The following is a 24,300-nucleotide window of genomic DNA, read 5'->3' as shown; positions in this document are numbered from 1 at the left end:
ATTCTTTTACCAACAAATAGTGGGATTGACCGTCACATTATAATGCCCCAACGGCTGAAAGGGTGAGCATGTTTTGTGGGACAGGGATTCGAATCGCGACCCCCAGATTGCGAGTCGAGCGCCCTAAGCCACATGGCCATGGTAATAGCCTGAAATATTTTGTTTGCAATTAGAATAGCTACAAAGTTTCTAAGCACTACAGCTTTGTTTTAGATAAGTAATACACAACATTAGCTTGCCTTATACATCGTGTATAGTATAATCTTGAGTTTTAAAAGCAACACACGTTGAACTACTTGCACTGCTTTTGAAAATCTGAAAGTTTCTTCTAACATTCTAAATTATAGAAGTGAATTACTCGTAATCAAAACAATCCAACAGGTAACGTAATGACCTTCTCTAAGTCTTCTCATGGGAGAAACTAAGTTGTCGGTTTCACAGAGAGAGAGGTCTCACGCATATCTAGGGAAAAATTAATACATACATGCGTGTTCATAAAAAACCACACTAAAAACGGTGTAGTCACGATTGTATTAAATAATAATCCTGCAAAAAGAGGGTATATACATCCTGAATGAAGTTATCGTATTTTTTGAATTACGTGTACCTTATTACAGTTAAACATTTTCAAACAATGTAATAGTGTTGAAACAGTGTGCAACTGTATTAAACACTTAAGTGTGCGGTCGTTTCCTTAATGTAAACAAACCTTCACGGCATTTTAATATAAAAAGAGAGAGAAGTAAAACAGTGGACACTTATTAGTATTGTACGGCGCCATCTAGTGATATGTAAATAGATTATATTCCAATCATGTTTACTTCTACCACACATCTAACAGCATAAAAATATGAAGAAAGAAATATACGGACTTTTTGTTTGTTTCTTTGTTTATTATGTCTGTAAAAATAACGGATAAAAAAACTTAAAAATACACACACAAAAATTGTAATACCAGTAAGTTTTAATAAATATTTCAGATTACAAAACTAAAAAATAAACATGAAAACCTAGCTGAGATTTACATCATGCTCTTCTTTTTAATATATTTTCACTCTTCATAATGTGGAACCAGGATATTTGTTAAATATTAAGCAACTGACTTAATAACATATATTTGTGATTAGACATTAGTCACACCTATTGGTCATTTTCAAATTATTTCAGTTATACACAGAGATGCATGTTGGTCAAAACACATCACAAGTAAGCACTGGCTCTCTTAGCTGGCAAAAGCTCGTGGGAAAATGTGCAAAATAAACCGGTTATGAAAAAACGTTTCCCAATAAAACGGAATTAATCTCATAGGGAAGTTTTGTGTTTGCATATTTCTAAGTTTGTGTGTTGTATATCTCGCGCCCCCCCCAATGGCACAACGGTATGTCTGCGGACTTACAACGCTAGAAACCGGGTTTCGATACCCGTGGTAGGCATAGCAGAGATAGCCCTTTGTGTAGCTTTGTGCTTAATAACAAACAAATGTATATCTCGAAAATGCATGTTTTTCTGTAAGTGTAAATAGAATGAGTATAGGATAATTTTTACATGGAGACATTCCTATCTAGATGTGTAAGTTGTTTTGATGTAATTCATTCAAAAGTTATGTGCCCAACTTCTAATTTACTCATCAACATTAAATTATTCATGTAAAGCTAGAAGACAAATTTTCACTCCAACATGTTACTCGTCAACATTAAATTATTCTTGTGAAGCTAGAAGAGAAATTTTCACTAGTACACTTTATTCACCAACATTACTTCATTCAAGAGAAGGTAGAAGAGAAATGCACATTAGTATACATTAATATAAGTCATCAACTTTTAAAACGTTTCAGTATGATTAATTATGTAAGATCTACATGACTTTAATTAGTTTCCTTTAGTATGGTAAAAAAATGTATTCAAAAAGTATCAAATTCATGGTTCTGAACTATCTTTTTTTTATTCCCAGATATGATTGTTCATAGAGTTCTGTATTAAGTATTTATGGGTATTTGAAAGTGTAAGAATTAATTGGGGAAAACCAACCCAACATCTTATTTAATAAGAAAAAAATATATGAAAATTAAGTAACATTGTTTACTAAAGTCTGTACCATTTCAGCTAAATTTTATGTTAGTGTGGGCATATACATAAGTTTTAGCCATTTGTTTCTAATAAATGTGTTCAGATTGGTAATAAGAAAGTAAATGAATAAGTGAGAAGACTGTGTAATCAGTTTTGAGCTGACTACATCAGAAAAAGTTTTAAATGGCCATAAACAATGATAGAATTAGATATCATGTTGGAGTGAAAATTTGTCTTCTAGCTTCACAAGAATAATTTAATGTTGATGAGTAACATGTTGGAGTGAAAATTTGTCTTCTAGCTTTACAAGAAATTTAATGTTGATGATTGACGTATGCTAATGAACATTTCTGGATTAACAAGATACTGATAAGTTATGATGCATAATATTCAAATTCTTGTGAACAAATTAAAGGGTGTTTCTTAAAGCTGTACCAAATATACACTCATCATTATATTGATCTGGCATTATTTACTTTTCATATCCATGTTTTTTAGAATGTAGCCTCTAATATTCTACTGAAAGTATTTTTTGTTTTATTCCTACAAAAAAAAAACCATGCAGAAAGATATATATATGCTATACTCACTTCTACAATTACTACAAAGGCTACTATGTAAATAACTGCAAAGTGACAACAATAATAAAACTAAACAATAACTGTAATTATGCAGATGAGTACAAGAGTGAATAAACTCCACAGTGAAGTTTCCTTTTCAACACTGAATGAGTTAAAGTACACTGTACAACAGAATTAAAGAATAATCATAATTTTTGATATTATAGCTATGATAAAAGAAAACCAGTTATAAACATATAAAATATAGTCAGTCATCTCTTCAGTTCAGTATTATGCAACTTAAACATTGATGATGCACATTTTTGGTCATTCAATCTATGCCACATATAATGGCATAATCTTGTCTCAGTGGTCACTTTTGAATTGAATCTGTCACGAAGTTGAATGATTTTGTGTTTCCTACAAACATTGTTTCATAGAAAATATACAAGAATTACAATCTTCTATTATTACTGGAAATTTATTTAATACAAATTATATTTTAATTATTTGTGTGGCCCAACCTGGCCTGGTAGTTAGGGTAATTGACTTGCAATCTGTGGGGTCGCAGGTTCAAATCCCCATCACCAAACTAGCTTGTCCTTCAAGGTTACTGTCAGGGCCAGCCACCCCAGTGTAATAAATTCTTGGCTATTATAAAATATACAAGCAGGCAATTCCACACCTAGTTGGGATTAAGGTTGAATTAAGAAGAAAATATTGTAATTATGTGTGTTAGGCAGTTGTAGATATGTTAGGTCAAATGTTCATATGCATGCATTAGAAATGAATACAAAAGGACAATGGTGAAGGAAAGAAATGAAGGAAATTACTTTCCAGAACTTGATAATAAAGGTTTGTTGTATTTGACAGTATTAAGAAAGACTATGATGTATGAATGGTAAAATTATTGTAGTTTTTTGCATTTTACCAGAGTGTAATGCAAATTCATCAGAAATTCTGATATTTCAATACTATACATTCAGGTGATATTACTGAATGTTTCTTGGGAATGAGTGAAACTTATATCACTGAATATTTTAGTTGGAAGGACACAGTGTAATAATTAATTGGCTGTAGATTCTTCTTGTAAAGATGTTTCTTCATTTGGACATCACCTAAAAGCCAGAAATTAAACAGTTGTGTTGTATTACAATGGTATGGATTCCCCTCATTATCATCATAGGGTACCTGCTCCAAAATCAAATTATGTAACTGAAGCTGCAAAAGGATGTCAGGTCACTATACAAATGGTTAGAAACAGACTCCAAACTCTGAATGAAATCCACTTTGTTCACAGCAAAGCATAAAACAGTTCATCTGCAATGTTGCCTAGAATGCAACAATATTTGTTTTACAGTTGAACCATGTTGCACTCTACAGCAGAGGATAACAAGGCACATACTAATTTCTAAAGAAGTTGAAACCAGATGCAAACCCATTTTTACAAAGTAACGATGCGATGCGGTATACCATTTATACCATTTAGTACAAGAATCTCATCCTACCACTCTTTGTTCTACCATGTAGTGTACTTGGTCCTGACACAGCTAATGAATAATAATGCCTATCTATGGTCAACACATTCCTCAAAATGGGGAGATCGATCTGCAACCTCACTGTACTTCAATTCCATCAATTTTTTTTATATGGGATGATCTTACAATGTGCTTTGCAGCATTCATTCAAGTGACTACAAACACTAAAAGTTGCCCTGAAAAACTATTTCAAAAGAGCGGTTAGGGATAATTCAGGGCTTTATTAACACTAATTTTAAACATGCAACACATCAGTATCAGGCTTCCCATATTATTTGTAGTGACCATACTGATGTCACTTCTGAAATGTCCTAAAATGTAAAGCTACCTTCACCAAATGTTCACTGACAACAAGCTGAATGACCAATCACTTGCATTTCAGATCAAATAATAGATTATCAAATACACATTTTGCCTTGTTACAGATAAAATATTATAAATTCCAATTATACCAACAAAACAATAATGTGACAGACACCACTGAACACTAAACAAATCAATATCCATGCTAAAAATGATGAGATACACAGTGAGATCATAGATATTATAACAGCTGTTGTTCACCATATAACAGTAGTAACTGAATATTTCAAACATAATTAATTTAAATCTATATACAGTGTACTTTGTAATGACTTAATGCAACTTAACTTATAATTTGCTAGTCAGGTATTTCTTCTGATCATGTAACTTGTACACCTTTAACATCAATGTAGAAAATTCAACACACAATAGGCTTTAAAAACCTTTTATAATTTGTCCATACATTCCCCTTTAATGATTTTATAGTTTGAAAGTTGTTCATATCTGTGAGTAATATATCCTCATTATCAACTTTAAGATTAGTTTCTATTCAGTAAAGAATATTTACATACATACTAATATTCCATTCATTAAAGATAACTAGTAATTTCCAAGATTCATGTCTCATATACCAAAGTAAACTTTGAATGTATCATTATAAAACAAGAAAGTGAAAAAGATTTCAAATAGAACATCAATATGTGCATTTATTTAGATTACCTATTCAGAATAGGGATTTTTTTCATATTTCTTTGCATTTATTCACAACATATTACATCGTAAAAATGATGGTATTTTTATGTTTTGTTACTAGTTAGGGTGACTTTAAACTTTGTAGATTTGTTTTATTTTATCTTTCATGAGAAGACCATTTCCTGGCCTGCACAACAGTGCATTTATAAAAAGAAAATCAGGCTATTAACTCACTGGCTAGAAATGGGTTTTATATTAACAGTGAACCTATAGAAGAATTTGTAAAATTGCTGAAACGTGCTTACAGTAAGCTCTATCTCTTTATTTAAACCACTTGGGTTTAAAACTTTAAGAAATTTGTGCTTGTATTGTCAGGAGTAAACTGCTTCTTTCAAATTGCACATGATCTTATAAATGCATAGCTTATTTAAAGACCATTGTTTTTTGTACTGTTAAAAGTTATTAAGTTTCACCTTAATTTTATTCAAGGTTAATGACGAAAATACATTAAATCTAACCTCATGGTTAAAGCATGCATAACACTGTATTATGTACTGATGTTACTTACCTATGGGTAACTGGTCATCCAGACCATACAAAACTTCTGTTTCTTCAGAATCTCTGTAAACAACCTCATACATTAAGCGATGGTTTTTGGGAGAGTTGTCCCAACAGAAGAGCTTCCGAAAAACAGTCAATACACCTTTAAATGGTCCCATTTAATCCAGGTTTAAAACTTAGAACACTGAACCAAAAATGTTTGTATATTTTTACTCTTTTTTTAATCCCTTTAGAGCAATTTAACTGACCAGGAATATATGGCAGTTCTTTTCATCTGACCACTTACAGACAAAAGACTTGAACATCAATATGTGCTGTACTATTCCAAGGTGTGACAAAATAACACAGTTCATATCTGTATCTCTTTTTCTGGAGTGAAATGTATGGTCCTTTGCAATAATTCCTCCAACCAAAAGCCTACACTCAGCTATTATTTTTAATACTTAGGCACACTTTACTTGTGTAAGTCAACAGGTAATAATGTTTAATAACCAAACACCGCTAACAATGACATCAGTCAAAATGAATGAAATATTGGTTTATGAACCTACAAAGTTTAAGAGCATCTTATCCTAAAGTAAAAGTCTGTGTTTATATTATATCGCTAATAGCTCCTAGAATGGATTAAACACCCACTCATTGTTCCAAGTAATAACAAAGATTTAATTATATTGTATATATACATGTGTAGACCAATATCACAGTGTCTCACCTAACACACTTTGACTTGAGAGAGCGTGTCTCACACTAACTACCTACACAGCCTATAACACCATAAATATGCAAACATGCACACATACACACACGTTATATTGTTGAATTTTGTCAGTCTAAATTATTAACCATGCTTTTACATACAACATTCACATCATAATGTAATTTTTACTATTTCAATACACTTTGTTAGCAGGGTAAGGAATATTTTAAATTAAAGAGAAAAATAAATACCTTAACAAAATGTACCTTTAACATAAAGAACTGTATTGACCACAGCATGAAACGAACTTTTTTTTTAATACAGCTAACTTCACTAAACGCCTGGGGAGGGGGATGTTTACAAAAAAACAAAAAACTAAATGAGGTCTGGAGTACTTTTATAATAACATTAAGCTTAAGCGTTCTCATCACATTTGTGTTGAAAGTGTATAGTCTCGCCTGTGAGTATGTATTTCTTCGTTAACTATATTTTTACGCTAAAGAACTGTAAAATACTAAAATATTCGCTGTAAGGGCGAAAATGGTAGATACTTCGTGTTCTATACGTGCCTAACCTATAATTAACGGAGCATGCAAGTGTTGGAAATGAAAAACTTCACGTATGCAAAGGTGTTCTTCCACGTACAATGTTGTTTCGTACATTACAAATTTATCTTAAAAACGTAAGTGTACAAAATTAGTTAACTTTACAAGCTTCTCCTCTTGTCTTCTATTAGAGCGCTTTAACAAAAAACTACCTGACATGTATAAAGTTGAAGTTACCGCAAATCTACTTTGCAATTTCTTACAAAACCTTAAGTGATGCGTTGTCATTTCATTTCTGTAGCACGTGATAATGAACATCACGAATTTAATAGCGAATCCAGATTAAGCAACACAGCTTACAACAACATCATGATTAACATCCACCCGCACGTGTCTGGAACAAATGATGCGACTTTTCAAACAAGAAACCACACATTGTACACAGATTTCTGAGACTGTGTGGAGATAAAGACCTTCAGAGAAATTCATCAGCGCTTCTGGTCACGCGCATAAAAGAAATGGAAACCTCGTTTTTCAAGCATTTTATGAACTCTGTCCACATTTTGTCCTGCGCCATCACACCGTGGTCAAACTGGACATAAAAGTATCGAATATTCAACCTTTTACACGTTCAGAATAAACATCTGTCTACAGAAAACTAAACAAAGCCTGTTCAAAAACCTCATCATAAGTTGGGGGCACCCTCTCACGCTAGCGGCTTCTTGAAAGACGTTCCGACTTCGTTAGCTGCATTCCGCATGTTGAGTCCACCCATGATGTTACGCCCGGCACGCGCGATTGGCTCTTCACGAGAGTCCAGCGGCGGAAAAGTTATGAAGAGTACTTACGGCAACCCCCCTACCCACTGAATAATTTCTTATTTATTTACTGTGTGACAAACATTCTTATATCGATATTTACATCGACACTCACTCATTACCTCCCCTTTAAACCTTACAATACTTCAAGTACGAACCAGGTGTTCCGTTAAAACCTTACTGGTGTTTATTAAATTCACCTTTTTTGTATTCAAAAATACATTATTAAAAACATTCACAATTACAAAAAAATAAGCTCGACGTTGTATTCATTCCATAAAGCTTACAAACAAATTATTAACATAACAAAATTAGTTCATATTATACGTTTTAAGTCACTGACATGATAGTCAGTGCAGGTATACAAAATGTACAACAGTGTTAGAGCATACTATAATTAGTTTTAGAGCATTTAAGCCAAATGTATAAAGTAGGGAAAAACATCAAATAGGTAACAGCTCAATTTACTAAGCTTAAAATATACACGTGTACACTGTTAAGGTATGATTCTTCAATTTTTTTTGGGGCCTTAAAACTTTCTGTAAAGGAAATGGGCATGCGCATGTCTAGCCATGATTCCTACGAGTTCTCTCAAGGTCAGACGCACCTAAGGGTCAAAAACAGCTTTCTAAAAGGTGCTCCTCTAGTATGGGTACGAAACAAAACGTTTATAATTGCATAGCATGTAGGATGGCCGCATTAAATGTACTTGACACAGTTTCAGAATGATCTTACTTAATTAGATTTTTACTATAAATTTACTGAATCCTAGTTTAAAAGAGAATGAGAAGCGTAAGGTTTTATTTTACGGTCAACATACACAGTGATTGATTGCCATTACTTAGAACAAGTTCCAGGCCAGCTTACTTTTAAGTTGATTGAAAAAATTTCTGTACGAGACGTAGACCATCAAACGTATGAAATTAACCTTAGGTGCACGTATGAGGGTCAAAGTATAGATGCCATGATCTTTTAAAAGAGTTCGTGATAAAGGAGAGTAAATATCAGATACAGGGATATTGAAAAAAAAACGAAACTAAAAACTGTAGATATGCAAATACAATATGCAAACTATAAGATGGACAAAAGTATTTTTATTCTTCACATAAGCATTACCTTGCAATCAGACCTGTCATAGTCTGGATCAGAATGACATCATCAATTCACAAATAATACTGGAACACACCCGATTTTCTGTGTATAACAGACTTGTACATTTTACTAAAAGCTTGCCACATTTCGTGTAGATACACATGGTAAATTCTTCAATACAAAAACAATGTTCATTCAAGTACACCTTTATATATGAAACCACATAATTGTGTGTGTGTATGTATATATATAAGATACTGCTTATAATAAACAAAAATAGACGGGCTTTACTAACATCTCTAAAAGGATGCTGACGACATATACTTCGCATATTTAATACAGAGAAAGCTTTCGAAAAAAATAAAACATGCACATTTAAAGATTTCCAAACATAATATTTCATTGTTTATTGTCATATAAAAATTATCAATGTTCATGTAACAAACATTCAATGTGTAAATGTAAGCTTCATAACCTTAAAACTACTTGTATTGCTATAGATTATTGTAATCCTAGTTTTTATAAAGGTTTATTTGTTTGCTTGAATTTCGCGCAGAGCTACATGAGGGCTATCTGCGCTAGCCGTCCCTAATTTACCAGTGAAAGACTAGAGGGAAGGCAGCTGCTATTTATCACCATCCACCGCCAACTCTTATGCTACTCTTTTACCAACGAATAGTGAGATTGGCCGTCACATTATAACGCCCCCAAGACTGAAAGGGCGAGCATATTTGGGACGGGGATTCGAACTCGCGACCCTCAGATTGCGAGTCGAGTGCTTTAACCACCTGGTCATGCCGGGCTCTTTTATAAAGGGCTTCTTTTGTGAAAAGCAATTGTAACAAATAGCACATCGGCAGTTCAAAATTCCATCACTCCACGTTTCGAAAGTTACGCAAATAGTAAACACATATTTTGGTGAAGATACATCGTCCTCCTCTAACAAGGGAATACAACCAACTCCTAATCACATATACAGAATAAACTAAAGCAAACTGCCAAAACAACAACAACCCAGAAATATTAATTTAAACGTTTAATTGAATAAACGTAACAACAGAAATACAAACATACCGTCAACCGTCCCATCTCTCTGATGTACCTAATCCAGAAGAAAATTAAATTAGTTAATACAAAGTCCACCTGAATCTGATGATATACAGAAGGTTGATAAATCACTAACACAGAACGTCATGTTTCTAACCTGTATACAGAAAACAGAAACACAAACATACCGTCAACCGTCCCATCTCTCTGATGTACCTCTAACCCAGAAGAAAATTAAATTGGTTAATACAAAGTCCACCTGAATCTGATGATATACAGAAGGTTGATAAATCACTAACACAGAACGTCAGGTTTCTAACCTGTATACAGATAACAGAAATTCGTGTATTACGTGGCCAGTACTTCTACACGCGATTGAAGTAATCTTCTACAGTTACATGGCAAATATTTAAAGCGAAACATGATGAGGATACCTTTTCACAGTTACATAGCAAATATTTATAGCACAATATTGTGGACATAACATTCTACAGTTAACTGGCCAAATACAACAAACATGACGGAAGTAATATTCTACAGTTACATGGACAATGTTTACAGCAAAACATGATGGGGGGGGGGGGTATAAAGCGTGTAAGTCGCTTATTTGTCTCTTATTCATGGTGTTTTTGCCTCTGCGCTGTGTTCTTAGAGGAATGAATATTTTAACTCAAGCAGAATAAGAATAAACATCCATTTATTATTGAACCACACAGTATATAAAAGCAAGCCAGGACAGGTTAATTAATCTACAGCTGGCCACCAATTTTCAGCCCTTATATAGGGTCCAATACGGTTCTGCCCCCTAGATCACGTGATATACACACACTGTTCAAGTTACATTTCATAATTCTGTGTCGAAGATCAGTTCTCGCTAATTATAAGGGTAACGAGGTTGAATCCTCCGTCATTGTACAGGATAAAATGAGAGTTGTGTGTCTGTGACTTCTATTCCTCTTTATACATTGGTTACGTTTTCTTTAATCACCATATATCTACAACCTATGAAGTATGTAAATTAACTGTTTTTACTTAACAACTAAGATTGTCCTGGATCATTAAATCAAGCAGCATTACACCACATAAACGTATAGTTTACAAGGCAAGTTTACTGTACCCTGCATTATGTGAATTAATACGTTTACCCTCAGGGATACTTACGGTTTAGTGGCTTTATAGTTAGTTCACGAGTGATGCAAGGTAGTGAAGCCAATCATACAGACGTCCACTGTCACACATGGCCAATACAACCAAACACAATAGGGTTACACTGACACATTGTTATACATTCTTCTTTATTTCCAATCACGAGTTCTCAAGATTGTTATAGTTACATGAGCAGTATTTGCAGCGAAACATGACAGGAGTAAATTCTGCAATTACACGGGCAATATTGAAAAAAAAAAAAAAAACATTATTGGAGTAACGTTTTACAGCTGCACGGCCAATACAAAGAAACAGGATAGTACAATAACGTTTGGCATATTTTCACGACTTAATCATTCAAGGTAAACAGGCCGTGCCCTTAAATGTTTATTTACAATCCACGACTCCTTAATGAACGAATCAAATTAGCAGCTTGACTCCCACACATTCCGTGGTGTCCTGAAATATTTACTACATGATGTATAAGTACATGAATATACATGCCCATTTTGTATGTTTACCTGATGGGCTTAACAGCAAGGTCAAAAGCCTCTATGGCTCTCCTAACTTTAAACTGCGGACCACAGGGAAGACAACAAGTCGACAGCGTCCGCCACTTAATGAGTAAAGCACGTATGGTAGCACCATGTCTCCAACCCGAGACCTTCGGATCACTATTTTGATAGGCTAATCACTGGGCCTAACTCGGTTCATGTATATCTCGAGATCGAAATATGTAATAACACAATAACATGTGTATATACTACTTATCTAATTTAATATAATCCTATATGTCCTTTAGTTATCACGCTTAGCTACACGAGATCTATATGAACTATATGACACACTAGAAGGAAGGTGACTAGTCCATACCGCCCATCGCCTACGCATGAACTGCTCTTCTCAGCCCAAATAGTTGGATTTAACTGTTAGTCTTACAACACATCCACAGCCCCAAAGTACGAATCGTGATTTATTTATGCGGTAATGATTTCCTTTACCCAAATAATAGTTACTTCACTTTTAAAGAATTGTAACTAATCACAATGCACAACCGATGATGCAGATCGATGTGTCATATTTTAAATGAAACAAGACCTATGATACAACTCCCGAGTGAATAGTGATAGCAGCATTTCTTTGAATAAAAAGTGTGTGCAAACTTGGGCTGAGCTAGATGACAAGAAAAAACATATAGCCAGCCATCTTAGCTTTGATTTATATCTAGACAATCCAGCATTGGCGACTAGAGTTCCAGTTACAAGAAAATCGCAAATTCCAAACGCATGAGCAATGGACTAAAACGCAAGAAAGATGGGCGTCTAAAAATAGATGAAGAGATTGAATGACTTGGACAAGAGTTTACTGAGTACTGTAGTGAGCCTCCAGAAAAACGTTATTTACGTTCACAAACACAACCCAAATGTTATAGGCTTTAACAAAATTTTATACCTAGAAATGCTAAACCGTCACCATCCAGTTTACACGTTTCTCCGAGCACAATGTATAATTCGCATAGGTCATAAATATACAAAGGATTTAGTGACTGGAAAAAAAATGGCGTGAAGGCTAAACATGCAAGACAGATGGGGGTATATTATTGCAAGTAGTTAGAATGAGGAACAATGATCTGATTCTTCTTCTGACTGATGACAGACATCCTATGTGTACAAAGGTATGTTATCAAACTTCTTATTACAATGCATACACATTTATTTGAAAGTAAAGAGCCAGATGGTCGAAAGCTAGCCAAGTCTATTGGAAGTGTTTTGCACATTCCACGCTGGCGTGTGTGTGTGTGTGTGGTTATATTTCGCGCAAAGCTACACGAGGGCTATCTGCGTTAACCGTCCCTAATTTAGCAGTGAAAGACTAGAGGGAAGGCAGCTAGTCATCCCCACCCACCGCCAACTCTTGGGCTACTCGTTTTACCAACGAATAGTGGGATTGACCTTCACATTATAAGGGAAGCAACTTTTCATGTCCTAAGATAACCTCTCATTAATCATGAATTTACATAACTTCCGTCTAGGGGCGGGTACTCCAGCTAGCAAATAAACAAGTTAATAAGTAGGTAAGTAAGACTCTTTAACAGTACTTTCATTATCAAGTGTTATTCTAAAACATTATAACCCAAAATTAATTTACCAAGTTTCGTGTATTTATGAATACTTTCTGGCCATAATACACTGCTGAACAGATTTGTTGAAAACCATATATTTTCAGGTAATTTCAAATCTTCGTATATGTTTTCAATTGTGAATGACATTTCAGTCTACAAGTATAGAAGTTGCATTCATCTGATGTTTTAACATTGTTTTTTTGTTTTTTGTTTTTAAGAAATTAAGCAGTTAAATGACTATTTGGTTTTTAACTCAGTCGACTCAATTTCTAGTTATGTTTTAAACGGCTACTGTTTATTAATGCTCAATAAAAATCAGAAAAAACATTTTTTTCCTCATCAATAAAATACCGCTTCTTGCGTATAAATATTTATGTCTGTATATAAATTTCCACTTTCCCCTCTACAATGAATAACTGTAGTCTTTATTGTATGTCTAACTGGTGACGATTAAAGGGCTAACATACAGAAATACCAATTCTAACACTGACTTTTGACACGTGTTAAATATTTATAAGAGCACTCAATGTATGTTACACACTTACATCAGTTTTGGTCGAACTTAAAAGTAGTTACCAAAACTAAGAACAATTAATGCCCTCACACTTATTTTGCCAGAGAAACTAGTCTGACATTACTATCATAGTAACAAAATTAAAGCGAATTGAAAGTGAAAGTAACACACGTCAGTCTCCTATCCAGTTGATCACGACCATACAGACACGCTCACTCGTCCACCACCAAACACAGTTCAAGGACAAGTTCGATCTGCCATGTTTAAATAACACGATACTGCTATTTTTATTATTGTGTATTACCAACCATATTTATGCAAGTTGAACATATAATAACATTAACACTTTTTTTTTCACGAATATGACGAGAAAGAGAACAAGAGAGCCTGGCCCCAAAAATTCTGAAGTTTCTAGTCAAATTGAATAAATTCGTGCTCAATTAATAGTTCAAACTAATAATCTTCGTTGTGCTTATTATGATTATCCAAACAGGATCATTATCAACATAAAATTATCTTATTGTTAAGACTGGTCAAACATTCTAAAACGTTTTATAATAATAATCTTATTTGCATATAATAAAAGATTTATTATATACAACAGCACCCTCTCCTCACAAAATGTAAGTGTCCACCATTTGTTTCTACTGGCCCCATTGACCTTTAATTAATGTTTATGAAGCTAACTATGGTACTAAGGTTTGGTCACTGACATAGCCAGTTTCATTTAATTATCAGAACAATGCCCCCCCCCCAAGAAAAAAAAACTTGTTCGACACATCGCCAAATAGATATTTTTGTTTAAAGTGAATTTTCTCTAACATCTAACACTACTAGTAAAAAGTTTACTTGCTATATTGCTATTATGAGAACATAAAAGAACCATGTTTATCCAACCAAATTCATGTTAATATTTAAACCTGATTTTCGAAAAATTATTCGTGTACGATAATGTATTACGTACACCTTGTAAAGTTATATTAATACTAATTTAAAAGCACGTATTTCTGAGGTTAGATCACTTTACAGTGGTGGTGATGTCAGATATTTTCTCAATCCAAGACTAACAAAAGAAGTTCAACACGGACAAAGCATGAGAACAAAGATATTAATTAGAACTTTGGACACGTGAGTGAAACCACTAATAGTTAACTTACTATCGCCATCTTGTGCTTAACTCTAGAACTATCAATGAGATCCATATGAACTTCATCGGCTTTTTAAACACATTTTTCTAAACTATTTATGCACAAAATTACTTGTGGGTCAACGACTTTGTCCTTTACAGGGTTCCTAATAACTTAAGTTACACACAGAGAGAGGAAAACAAATATCAATACTGCAAGTAATTAATGTTGGATCCTCTACATATTTTGCATCATGGTAGAAAATTTATGTCACCAGTTCTTTACCCTGCGCTGTAACAGTCAAAAATATAAAATCAATTAACATCATACAATGTGGTCCCCGCAGGTAGTAAAAAGTACAATAACAAGACAGTAAGTTGAAGATTAATTTGCTTATTCATAAAAAAATGCATCGTGTAAAAACTCCTAATAACATAAACCAACAAGCACACAAAATACAGTTTGCTTTATTTTAAAAAGAAACAAAGTGACGACGATACAGAAGTCAAACCTAATTTTAAATTAAAAGCCGAATGTTTCTAACCTATTTTATATTGTCCATACAATTACTTGTTCAGAAATTTAAAAAAAAGTGCAGAAACTTACAAGTTACGTTCCAGACACATTTTAACGGAACCAAATACATGTCTCCTTAAGGAGACGAAATGATCCAGACGTTAGTCATTCCAACACGTCCAAACCACAGATATACAACGCATATACATCACACACACACGTGTTTGTGGTGTACTTTATTTGAAACCTAATTAATATAGCTGTCACTTCGAAATAACGCACAAACAGAAGAATGAAAGATCCTAAAACGGCACGACTCGTTTTTTGTTTGTTTTCATTGTAACTCTGAAAGCTTTGATCCAAATGTTGTTTTCAACGACAAGCGTGTATTTTCCTAGATGTTCACAGTTATTCCAATAGTGTTAGACGAGCATTCGCACGAATGCTCAAGGTCATCTTAATATATTAGAATACAAATACGTTACAGAATACAAAAACAAATGTCGTGTTATAAAATTCGTTACCAAAAAAAAGAGCAAAAAAAAACAAAAAAAACAACTGCGATAAAAATGAAGCCGAGTTACGTTAACTAAAAAAATCTATATATATTACAGAAATAAAATATAAATACGTCTATTTGTGAGCTATGCAAACAACAAGTTGTATAAATAAATCAAAGTATGTTGACAGACAGCTACTCACCCGCTTACAGAACTTCAAATTAAAGCAACGCTGAGGTTCCAGCTACATAAGCCTTTATTTTAAGACGATTTTAATTCATTCCAAATGACCTCAATCTTATCTTTTACAAGTATGGTTCTCTTCTACATGTAATTCAACATAAAGTCAACTTCTTGTCAACTTTCATATAAACTGACTATTAAGGCATAAGAATAAACACCATCTCATGCTTTCTGCCAGACGTGCTGAAAAATTGACCAATACCAAGCGTGTGCACTAGCCCTGTAATATTTTACCAAACACCCCCTCCACGGTTCATAGGTCTCCCCTATACTTACATATGTTCTGCTCCACTTATGATGCACCACCAAGAATCATATGTTAGTTCCACTAAGCTTCACGCAGCACTCGTAGAGACCTTGGACGTTCTTCACGAACTTTTCTCACAAAGTGGCGTAAAGTACTAATTATCAATTAATAAAAGCACAGTATGATATTTACTAGACATTATATGTTTTATCGTTTTAAGAATACAATCTCAAAACATTATTTCAAAACAAATATCACAACACGAAAACGCTAATCAAAGGAGGGGGGGGGGGTATATACCAAAGTTTCAAGCGGGCACAGGTGTAAGATTACAGTAAGAGTCGGCATGAGTTTAGTACCAGTACAAGAGGAGAAGCATGGTTTCGTGTTTCAGCCACTTCTAATGAACCACACATGAATCGTTTCATTTTACTCTGTAAATCCTTATACTCCAACACTCTCTAAGGTTACATAGATACACCACTAGGTTCTCGTGACTGGCTGAACAACAAGCCACAACCATTAAAAAAAAAAAAGGGCACATAATGCGTATATCCAATATTTTCATATAATTTAACGGTCATGACCTTGTTTTCGCAGCTTCATTATGTACTTTTCTATTTAATTATATGTTATGTTACACAAGTTGTATGTAGCTGTAGTGCGTGGTATTTGTGGTAATCCATCGCTGTTTCAATCAACACTACAAAAAATACGTATTAGGTATGACTATATTCTAAAATATACCAGAGTACATCACTTTCTAGAGCTCTCAAAAAAGATATATAACAATTTGCATAACAGTTATTCGTTTGCATTAATTAATTTAAAGTATTAAATCATTAAATGCATAAACAATCTGTATCATAACACCTTGAAAGTAGAACACACACAAAAACACTCACCTATCTGGTTACTGAGGCTTTGAACCGGTTTTTAATTAAAAAATTTACACACACAAGTTCTTTTTCCCAAAATGATTACTCGTATTCGACGGCATGATAAAAATTAGCATAAATAATCATAACTGTGGAGTATCTGCTTGAAGTCTTCCAGATAACTAAACCAATGAATACCCTCTTTTGTACTGAACGTAAAACCCAATACATTACAGCTTGTTTTTAACACTTCAAAACATTTGGTTTGAATTCAATTTCACGCAAAGATACACGAGGGCTATTTGCGCTAGCCGTTCCTAATTTAGCAATGAAAGACTAGAGAAAAGGCAGCTAGTCATCACCCCCCACCAACAACTCTTGGGCTACTCTTTTACTAACAAATAGTGGGATTGGCCGTACTTCATAACGCCCCCACGGCTGAAAGGGCGAGCACGAACCTACGACCCTCAGATTGCGAGTAAAGCACCCTAACCATCTGGCCATGCCAGTCTTCCAAAACGTAATAAACTTTAATGAAATCCCCATTAACAATGACTCAAGAACAGGAAGTTTCTATTCCTGATTAGCGCCGAACTTCAAAACGTAATGGATTCTGCCAATCGTTGTATACCGTTTTCTTTCGTATGTTTTTCTGCTTTGTTAAATGTTTATAAAACGCGTGCGTGTATATGTGTACACATAGACAGATGTATATATGCATGATATAGAGACTACAAACGAACTTGTTACAATAGTTTACCCAATCACCGATATAATAAGAGTAACTTCTCTATTTTAAACATTTGGTGTCAAGAACAGGTTTTAGAAAGGAGATATTATATTGCCCCCTCATACACAAAATTATGGTCATTTTTAGAAGAATACTCAGTAACTCGATTACTTAATAATCTTTTTCTTTCTCAGAAGTTTATCACAACATATCTTGACGGATTTTAGACAACGCTACCTACTCTTGAGCATGTACTTTGACACAGAATAAAAATTACATAATATTTCGTAACTAATACCATGTAAAATCAAATTTCAAGCTCTCAAACCTTGTCTTATTATTCCTTTGCATACATTTCACTAATCTCAGGTGACAAAAAAACCGTTACACGAGAGTATCTGGACCACCCTAAAACACACACAACTAATGTATATCTTATATAACTCATGCGTCCTCTAATAAAACAGTTTTAAAATAATCGATTTGATATAAAAACGAATAGTTCTATCAACAGGCAGTGAATTTTTCCGCTACCTGAGATTAAAAAATGCCAAAGTAGTAATTACAGATTTAAACTAGACGCCGTTAACAACTAAAATCAATTTCAAACTACTATCTTTCTATATTAGTCTTCAGTCTCCAAGCTTTCTCAACAATCACTTGATCGGAAAAAGATAAAGTTACACCGGAAGTCGGCCAATCACACGACTAAGTCTCGTTTAAACAGAACCAGCTTGATACGTGCTCGGGACAAGTACGCCTAGTGAGAACCAAGCTGTGTAGCTCGAGATAGAAGCAGTGCATAACATAATTGTAATCTAAGTTCAGTACATTCGTCTGTTAAGGGTCAATACTCTGGAAAAAGAAATATATAGATCAGTACAGGTACACAGAGATCAAACACGCACACACACATATACACGCATTAAATACATGCGGACAGATTAATAAAAAAAATTAAATCCAATTATAGACAAGTGGAGAGAAAAATATATACATACACTTAAGCAAGTATCTAAGATATCGGAAATAACAAATGCACACATACACTGATATGCATACTATAAAGAACAAGTATAAAAAGTTTGGATAAATAACAAATACCCCCCTTTTTTAACTGGTAAAGAAGACACAATTAAGTTTAAAACAAAGGGTTAAAACAATTTCAAAACTTTTCTTCTTGTTCCCAACGAATGGTATGCGAGGTGAAAAAAGATTTTGCGGGAGATAGGTAAGCATATGATTGTATGTAGCTAAACCAGTTTTATTTTGTTTTTAAACTACGTATAGAAATACAGTTAAACGAAAATGTATATATATTTTGGTTGAGCTACTTTTTCTACGTTGTTTAGTTTGACCAAGAGCTTGAGATTGTTTTGCTTTTTTTTTTTTTGTTATAAAACGTATACAATATATTTCTGGATATCACCGTTTCCATACGACATAACAGTTACATTCACTTACTTCATGGTATTGTGAATATGTTATCCACAGTAGTGCTATAATCGAAATGTTTCATCTTTACATAACTCAGGAACAATAAACGAATACACGTTCTATTCATTTTGTTCGTATGTTTTTCTTCATTGCGAACGTTGAACAGTTTAGTTGTAAAGATTCGAATGGATACGAGATTAGGCTAAGAATAACAGTCCAGCACAGTAGTACTGTATTAAAACAAACGTATTATTCGTGGATTTTATTCAGACAAGTTACCTAGCTCAATGATTTTGATATGATGAACCACTGAATGTTTTAGTATATAAAAAAACAAATGAAATTCACACGCACAAGTTTTAAGCCTACGAGTACGGTGGCGACATCTATTGTACCAGGAAAAACTATATAAGAAGAATAGTCAACTATTCGAAAGCGCTCGAGTTTTGGGTCTCGTTTGGAAAATGTTACAACTTTTGCAGGTGATCCTGTGTGCTAACTATTTAACCTGGATATATATAATTAAAGGTTGCCTAACACTAAATATAACAAAACGAATTTCGAAATAAATAAATCCTTTACATCTGAAACAAAACTAAATCAAACGTCCATTTTTTCAAATACTGTTAAAACATTTATATCGTAGGAAATTTCTCTTATTTGTTACAATATCAAAACAAATTCTGCTTTGCACCTAGTATAATATTTTTTGTTCGCTTAATTTTCTATAAATGAAGTCATTGTTCACTAGATGGCCAGATTCAACGTGTTAATTCTCTTAATTACAAGTTTTATCTTTACAAACATGTGTTAAGGTAAATAAATCAATATGTTTGTTTGTTTTAGAGAAAAGCCACATTGGGGTATCCGCTGTGTACACCGTGGGGAATCGAACCCCGGATTTTAGCGTTATAAGTCCTTAAACTTACCGCTGTCCCACTATGGAACATAACAATATGAAAGAATGTCAAAATGAACATTTCACTTATGTATAAATATAAAATATTAGAAAGAACTCTGTTTTTTTTTTGTTATTGTTTATAAGTTTCACAAAGTATTTTTCCGGTTGTACAGAGTACAAACAAAACTTTCACTCTGTAGAACCAATAAGTCCTTTTGTGAAATTTCACTTACGTATTCATTAAAGTGCTTCGCAAGAACAACAGAAGAAAAAACTCGTAAATAACTTAGCATTAGTTTAGTTTGTCACAAATGTAACAACATACAAAAACGCTCAAGCAAGCTAATGAATCATATTTAGCGCATGTGCAAGAAGTCTTTTCTCACACATTCTATAAGACTGAAAATAACAGTTAAGTTTCGTTAACAAAGAAACGCGAGGCCGACCAGAAAACTTTCCATGTTATATTTTCATTGTCAACAAATCAAACATTCACAATATTTATTTTACCCAACTTTACCTTTCATATTTTTTACCTCTGGATATAATCCACCGTAAATCTAAAATGGCACTGCGTCTGGTACATCCTATTTTGTGCAATCTTCACAAAAGCGACTAAAGTGGGGATGTTTTTTTGGGGGATGGAGTGCTTTATAATAGCCTTTACCGGTGTCAAAAGTTATATTAATCACCCACAGACTTATTTCATTTCATACTTCTATTTTCAAATATTGAAATAATATTATGTCGTTTGTCCCTTTCCTGGTCGTGTACTAAACCAGATTATGACTTCCTTCCTGAGCAAACTGTCGTAACTGTAACAAACACGTTTTTGTGTCCTTGGGTTTTAAGCTGAAAGAAAACTAATTTGTATTCAAATAACACAAGCCGGAAGAAAGTTTACATTGCTTATAGTACACAGACTGTAGTTCCTGCCAACACCCTATAAAATGTGCATCAAATTCTGCTGCAGTCAGGATAAGTGACGTAATATTAATCCTACTGAAACAATTAAAAAGTGCAAAAAGCTTTTTTTAACAACTGGTTAAAATGGATACATCCATGCGTACAAACGAGTAACACAATGATATAACACATCGATAATAAAACTGTGAAACATTTCGTTTCTATGTCATAATACCTTAAATCTGTTTTATAGTATAAACAATGCACACGCGCGTGTACGTGCAAAGGAGAAATCGTGTTTTTTATGCTTATACACACACACATAACCATACACAAACCTAGTACACTGTATTTGTATTTTCCACATGAACGGCATCTTACGCGCAGATTGACTAAACGGCCACGTCACAGACTCCTAGGATTCATGTATATGGCCGTCCTTAATTTGGAACTATTAACTAGCGGGAAGCGCAGCCAGCCAGAAGCACCCGCCGCCAAAAGTGGTTTGTCCGGTTCCTGGAATCGAATAATGAAAATGACTACCACTTTTATAAAGCACTCACAGCGAGCTGTTAGTGTGAAGTTCACTCAGCGACATGACACCTGGACACTGCGGAGCGCCGCAGCTGGGCCCACTATATCCTTCATACACAATCAAGTTACCTCTTTTTCTATACTAGTCTCTTCTAAAGCCACAGTGCCTAAATATGAATACTCCAGTGTGCATTGGTTCATTTAACCAAAAAAAATATATATATATATACACAGAAATATGGACCAATACACAAGTTGAGGGCTAAAACATTTCTTGCGGGTGGGGTGGGGTGTGGAATTGCACCCCCAAAATTACAACCAGTAGCGTTGCGAGTGCAGGGGATCCGAAGGGCCTGACAGACGTGAGAGTTGCCGACAAGAGGAATAAATGTAGGGGGGCCAATTACTTTTACGCATCTTTTGCTGATACACCACTGATTACACCCATATATACAAGATATCTAAAAGGTTTAAAAATACATCAGATTCCATCAAAACATTCCATTTTCACAGAATATTACATTTTTTATTCCTTCAGTACGACTTCACTATTCATTTCCCTTTATCTCCAAAAGCAGCACTCCCCATAACAGATTTCTGCCTACATCCCTACATTATAACAGAAAATATAATTCTTATGTATCGGGGTAAACCGAAGTTACCTCAAATTATATATTTAATTAGAAAATATTAATATTCTATAAAAATTAACATAGTTTATAAAACACTTCCTTTTTCAGAAACAAAACTTCACAAAAGGACTAATAAAAACTAAAATAGCATTATGCTTTCAGTTTACACAAGCACATATATATTATTACAACATATTTCCATTGAGAAAGTGAAACATCAAGAGTGATGTGAAAGAAGAAAAAACTGTTACGAACTGGTATAAAGATTCAATAATATCAACAAGTATAAAATAGTAATAGCTGGTAAAAATACCTGAAAGAAATTCAGTAACTTTAGCGATCAACTGAAACACTACCGTCAGGTTTAAAAACCAATACATTATAGTTAAGTTCAATAACGGATATATATATTATTATTATTAGTTTGGTCCAGGAAGTTAATATCTGGTAAATACGCATTTTTTTTTCAATACTAATAATGCAAGTATATTTCTTCACATTAAGATAACTAATTATTTAACAATAATACGTCCTAAAGATAGTTATACCTATAAAGACTGCCATGACGTCATTTCGCATGCATGATATATATATATATATATATATATTATAGTACATCGACAAACAACAATTTATAAGCATAATAAAGTGGTTGTATTTTGTCTATTTACTATTATATTAGCAATGTTACTCCATACTAAAGCACACACATATATTTAGTTATGTATTTTCACATCAGAATACTCGTGTACACTTAAAATTAAAGTAAAAATTGACCAATTTTACAGAAACTTGAGGAGGAGGATGAACTCCACTTCTATAAAACAGGATGATCACAAGAACAATTTGATACTGGAAATATATATATATATATATATATACACACACACACACATACATACATACATACATACAATTAAAAGTCGTAGTGACATAAGTAGCGTGTGGTAAGCTTCACATACACCTTTTTTTTTCTTTCACATGCAATCAAAAAACATTTTTCAGTGACATTTTTTTTTAAATCATTTCTCCGAAGGTGAAGTAACGACAAACTCTTGCTGCTTATATTTTAATATCACGTTATGTTAATCAACGTTCAGATATGATTATCGTATACATGTAATGATGACAATGCATTTAACAAAGCTGTGCTTTGTGTGTTCATACTCACACACATAAGTGAGGCGTAGCTACCCTGGTTACCTACCAAGGATAAGACGCGCATTTAATTATTTTAGTACTACTAGATGGCGCTAAGAACTTTTGGCACTACGCCAGTTCATTTTTTTTTATCTTTTCGTTGTTGTTTACAATGGTAATTTATCCAGATTGAATGTTAGCAGTTGCAACAATCATTACACGTTCACACACTGACGACAACAAAAAAGCATTATGATTGGAAACTCCCCAATTAAATATGAAATACTTTTAAACTAGTATTTTTAAACGTGAGTATACTTTCTTTATCCACATCATGCTATAAAACGTTATAACTTTAAAAATACAAGAGCTTGAACAAGTAATGCCTTTAAACTGTAGAATAAACAAAAAAAAACTAATAAAAGTCATAAATAATAAAAGTAAAGTCATTCAAGCGGCTATCAGCGGTTCTTCCCACAAAATTTCTTATAATACTAGCATTATACATTAAAGTCAAGAAGCAAGTAATAACAATATCACGCTGAGCTTTGACAAATTACACAGGCCTGCGATGGTTTGTCTTGAAATATATACACGTTCTACAATAATTCCTGTACGCTGAATCCGAAAACGATACCCATCACTTACAGATTTTTCACAAAACGTCATAAGGCAATACATAAAAGAAAGACCACAACACGTAGTTTTGAGACAAAAGAACGTAGACTTCACACAAAAAAAATCAGGGTGAATGAGGTTGCATATTCGTTTGACATCAACGTTCTTCCCTTTTCTTCAGTTTGTTTG

The 24,300-nt window shown here is 33.7% G+C and overlaps 1 protein-coding gene across 5 annotated transcripts in view; it reads right to left on the bottom strand.

Annotated features, from left to right (window-relative positions):
• LOC106463758 (membrane-associated guanylate kinase, WW and PDZ domain-containing protein 1-like) overlaps positions 1-24,300 on the bottom strand; it is a 117,786-nt gene that overhangs the window by 63,551 nt on the left and 29,935 nt on the right. Inside the window, exon 1 of one of the 5 annotated variants that reach the window (XM_022391345.1) lies at positions 15,436-15,490. The exons of 3 other annotated variants lie outside the window; for them this stretch is intronic. In XM_022391345.1, coding sequence (XP_022247053.1) covers positions 15,436-15,475 — 40 coding nt within the window. In that variant the 5' untranslated portion in view covers positions 15,476-15,490. Of the gene's footprint in view, positions 1-5,728; positions 5,801-15,435; positions 15,491-24,300 lie in introns of those variants that run through there. One more of the 5 variants, XM_022391347.1, reaches the window with a different exon arrangement.

Source organism: Limulus polyphemus, unplaced genomic scaffold (genome assembly GCF_000517525.1).
Source record: "Limulus polyphemus unplaced genomic scaffold, Limulus_polyphemus-2.1.2 Scaffold1475, whole genome shotgun sequence".
Classification (NCBI taxonomy): domain Eukaryota; kingdom Metazoa; phylum Arthropoda; class Merostomata; order Xiphosura; family Limulidae; genus Limulus; species Limulus polyphemus.
The sequence above is the reverse complement of the archived record's forward strand: the minus strand, read 5'-3'. Positions and strand labels throughout refer to the sequence as shown.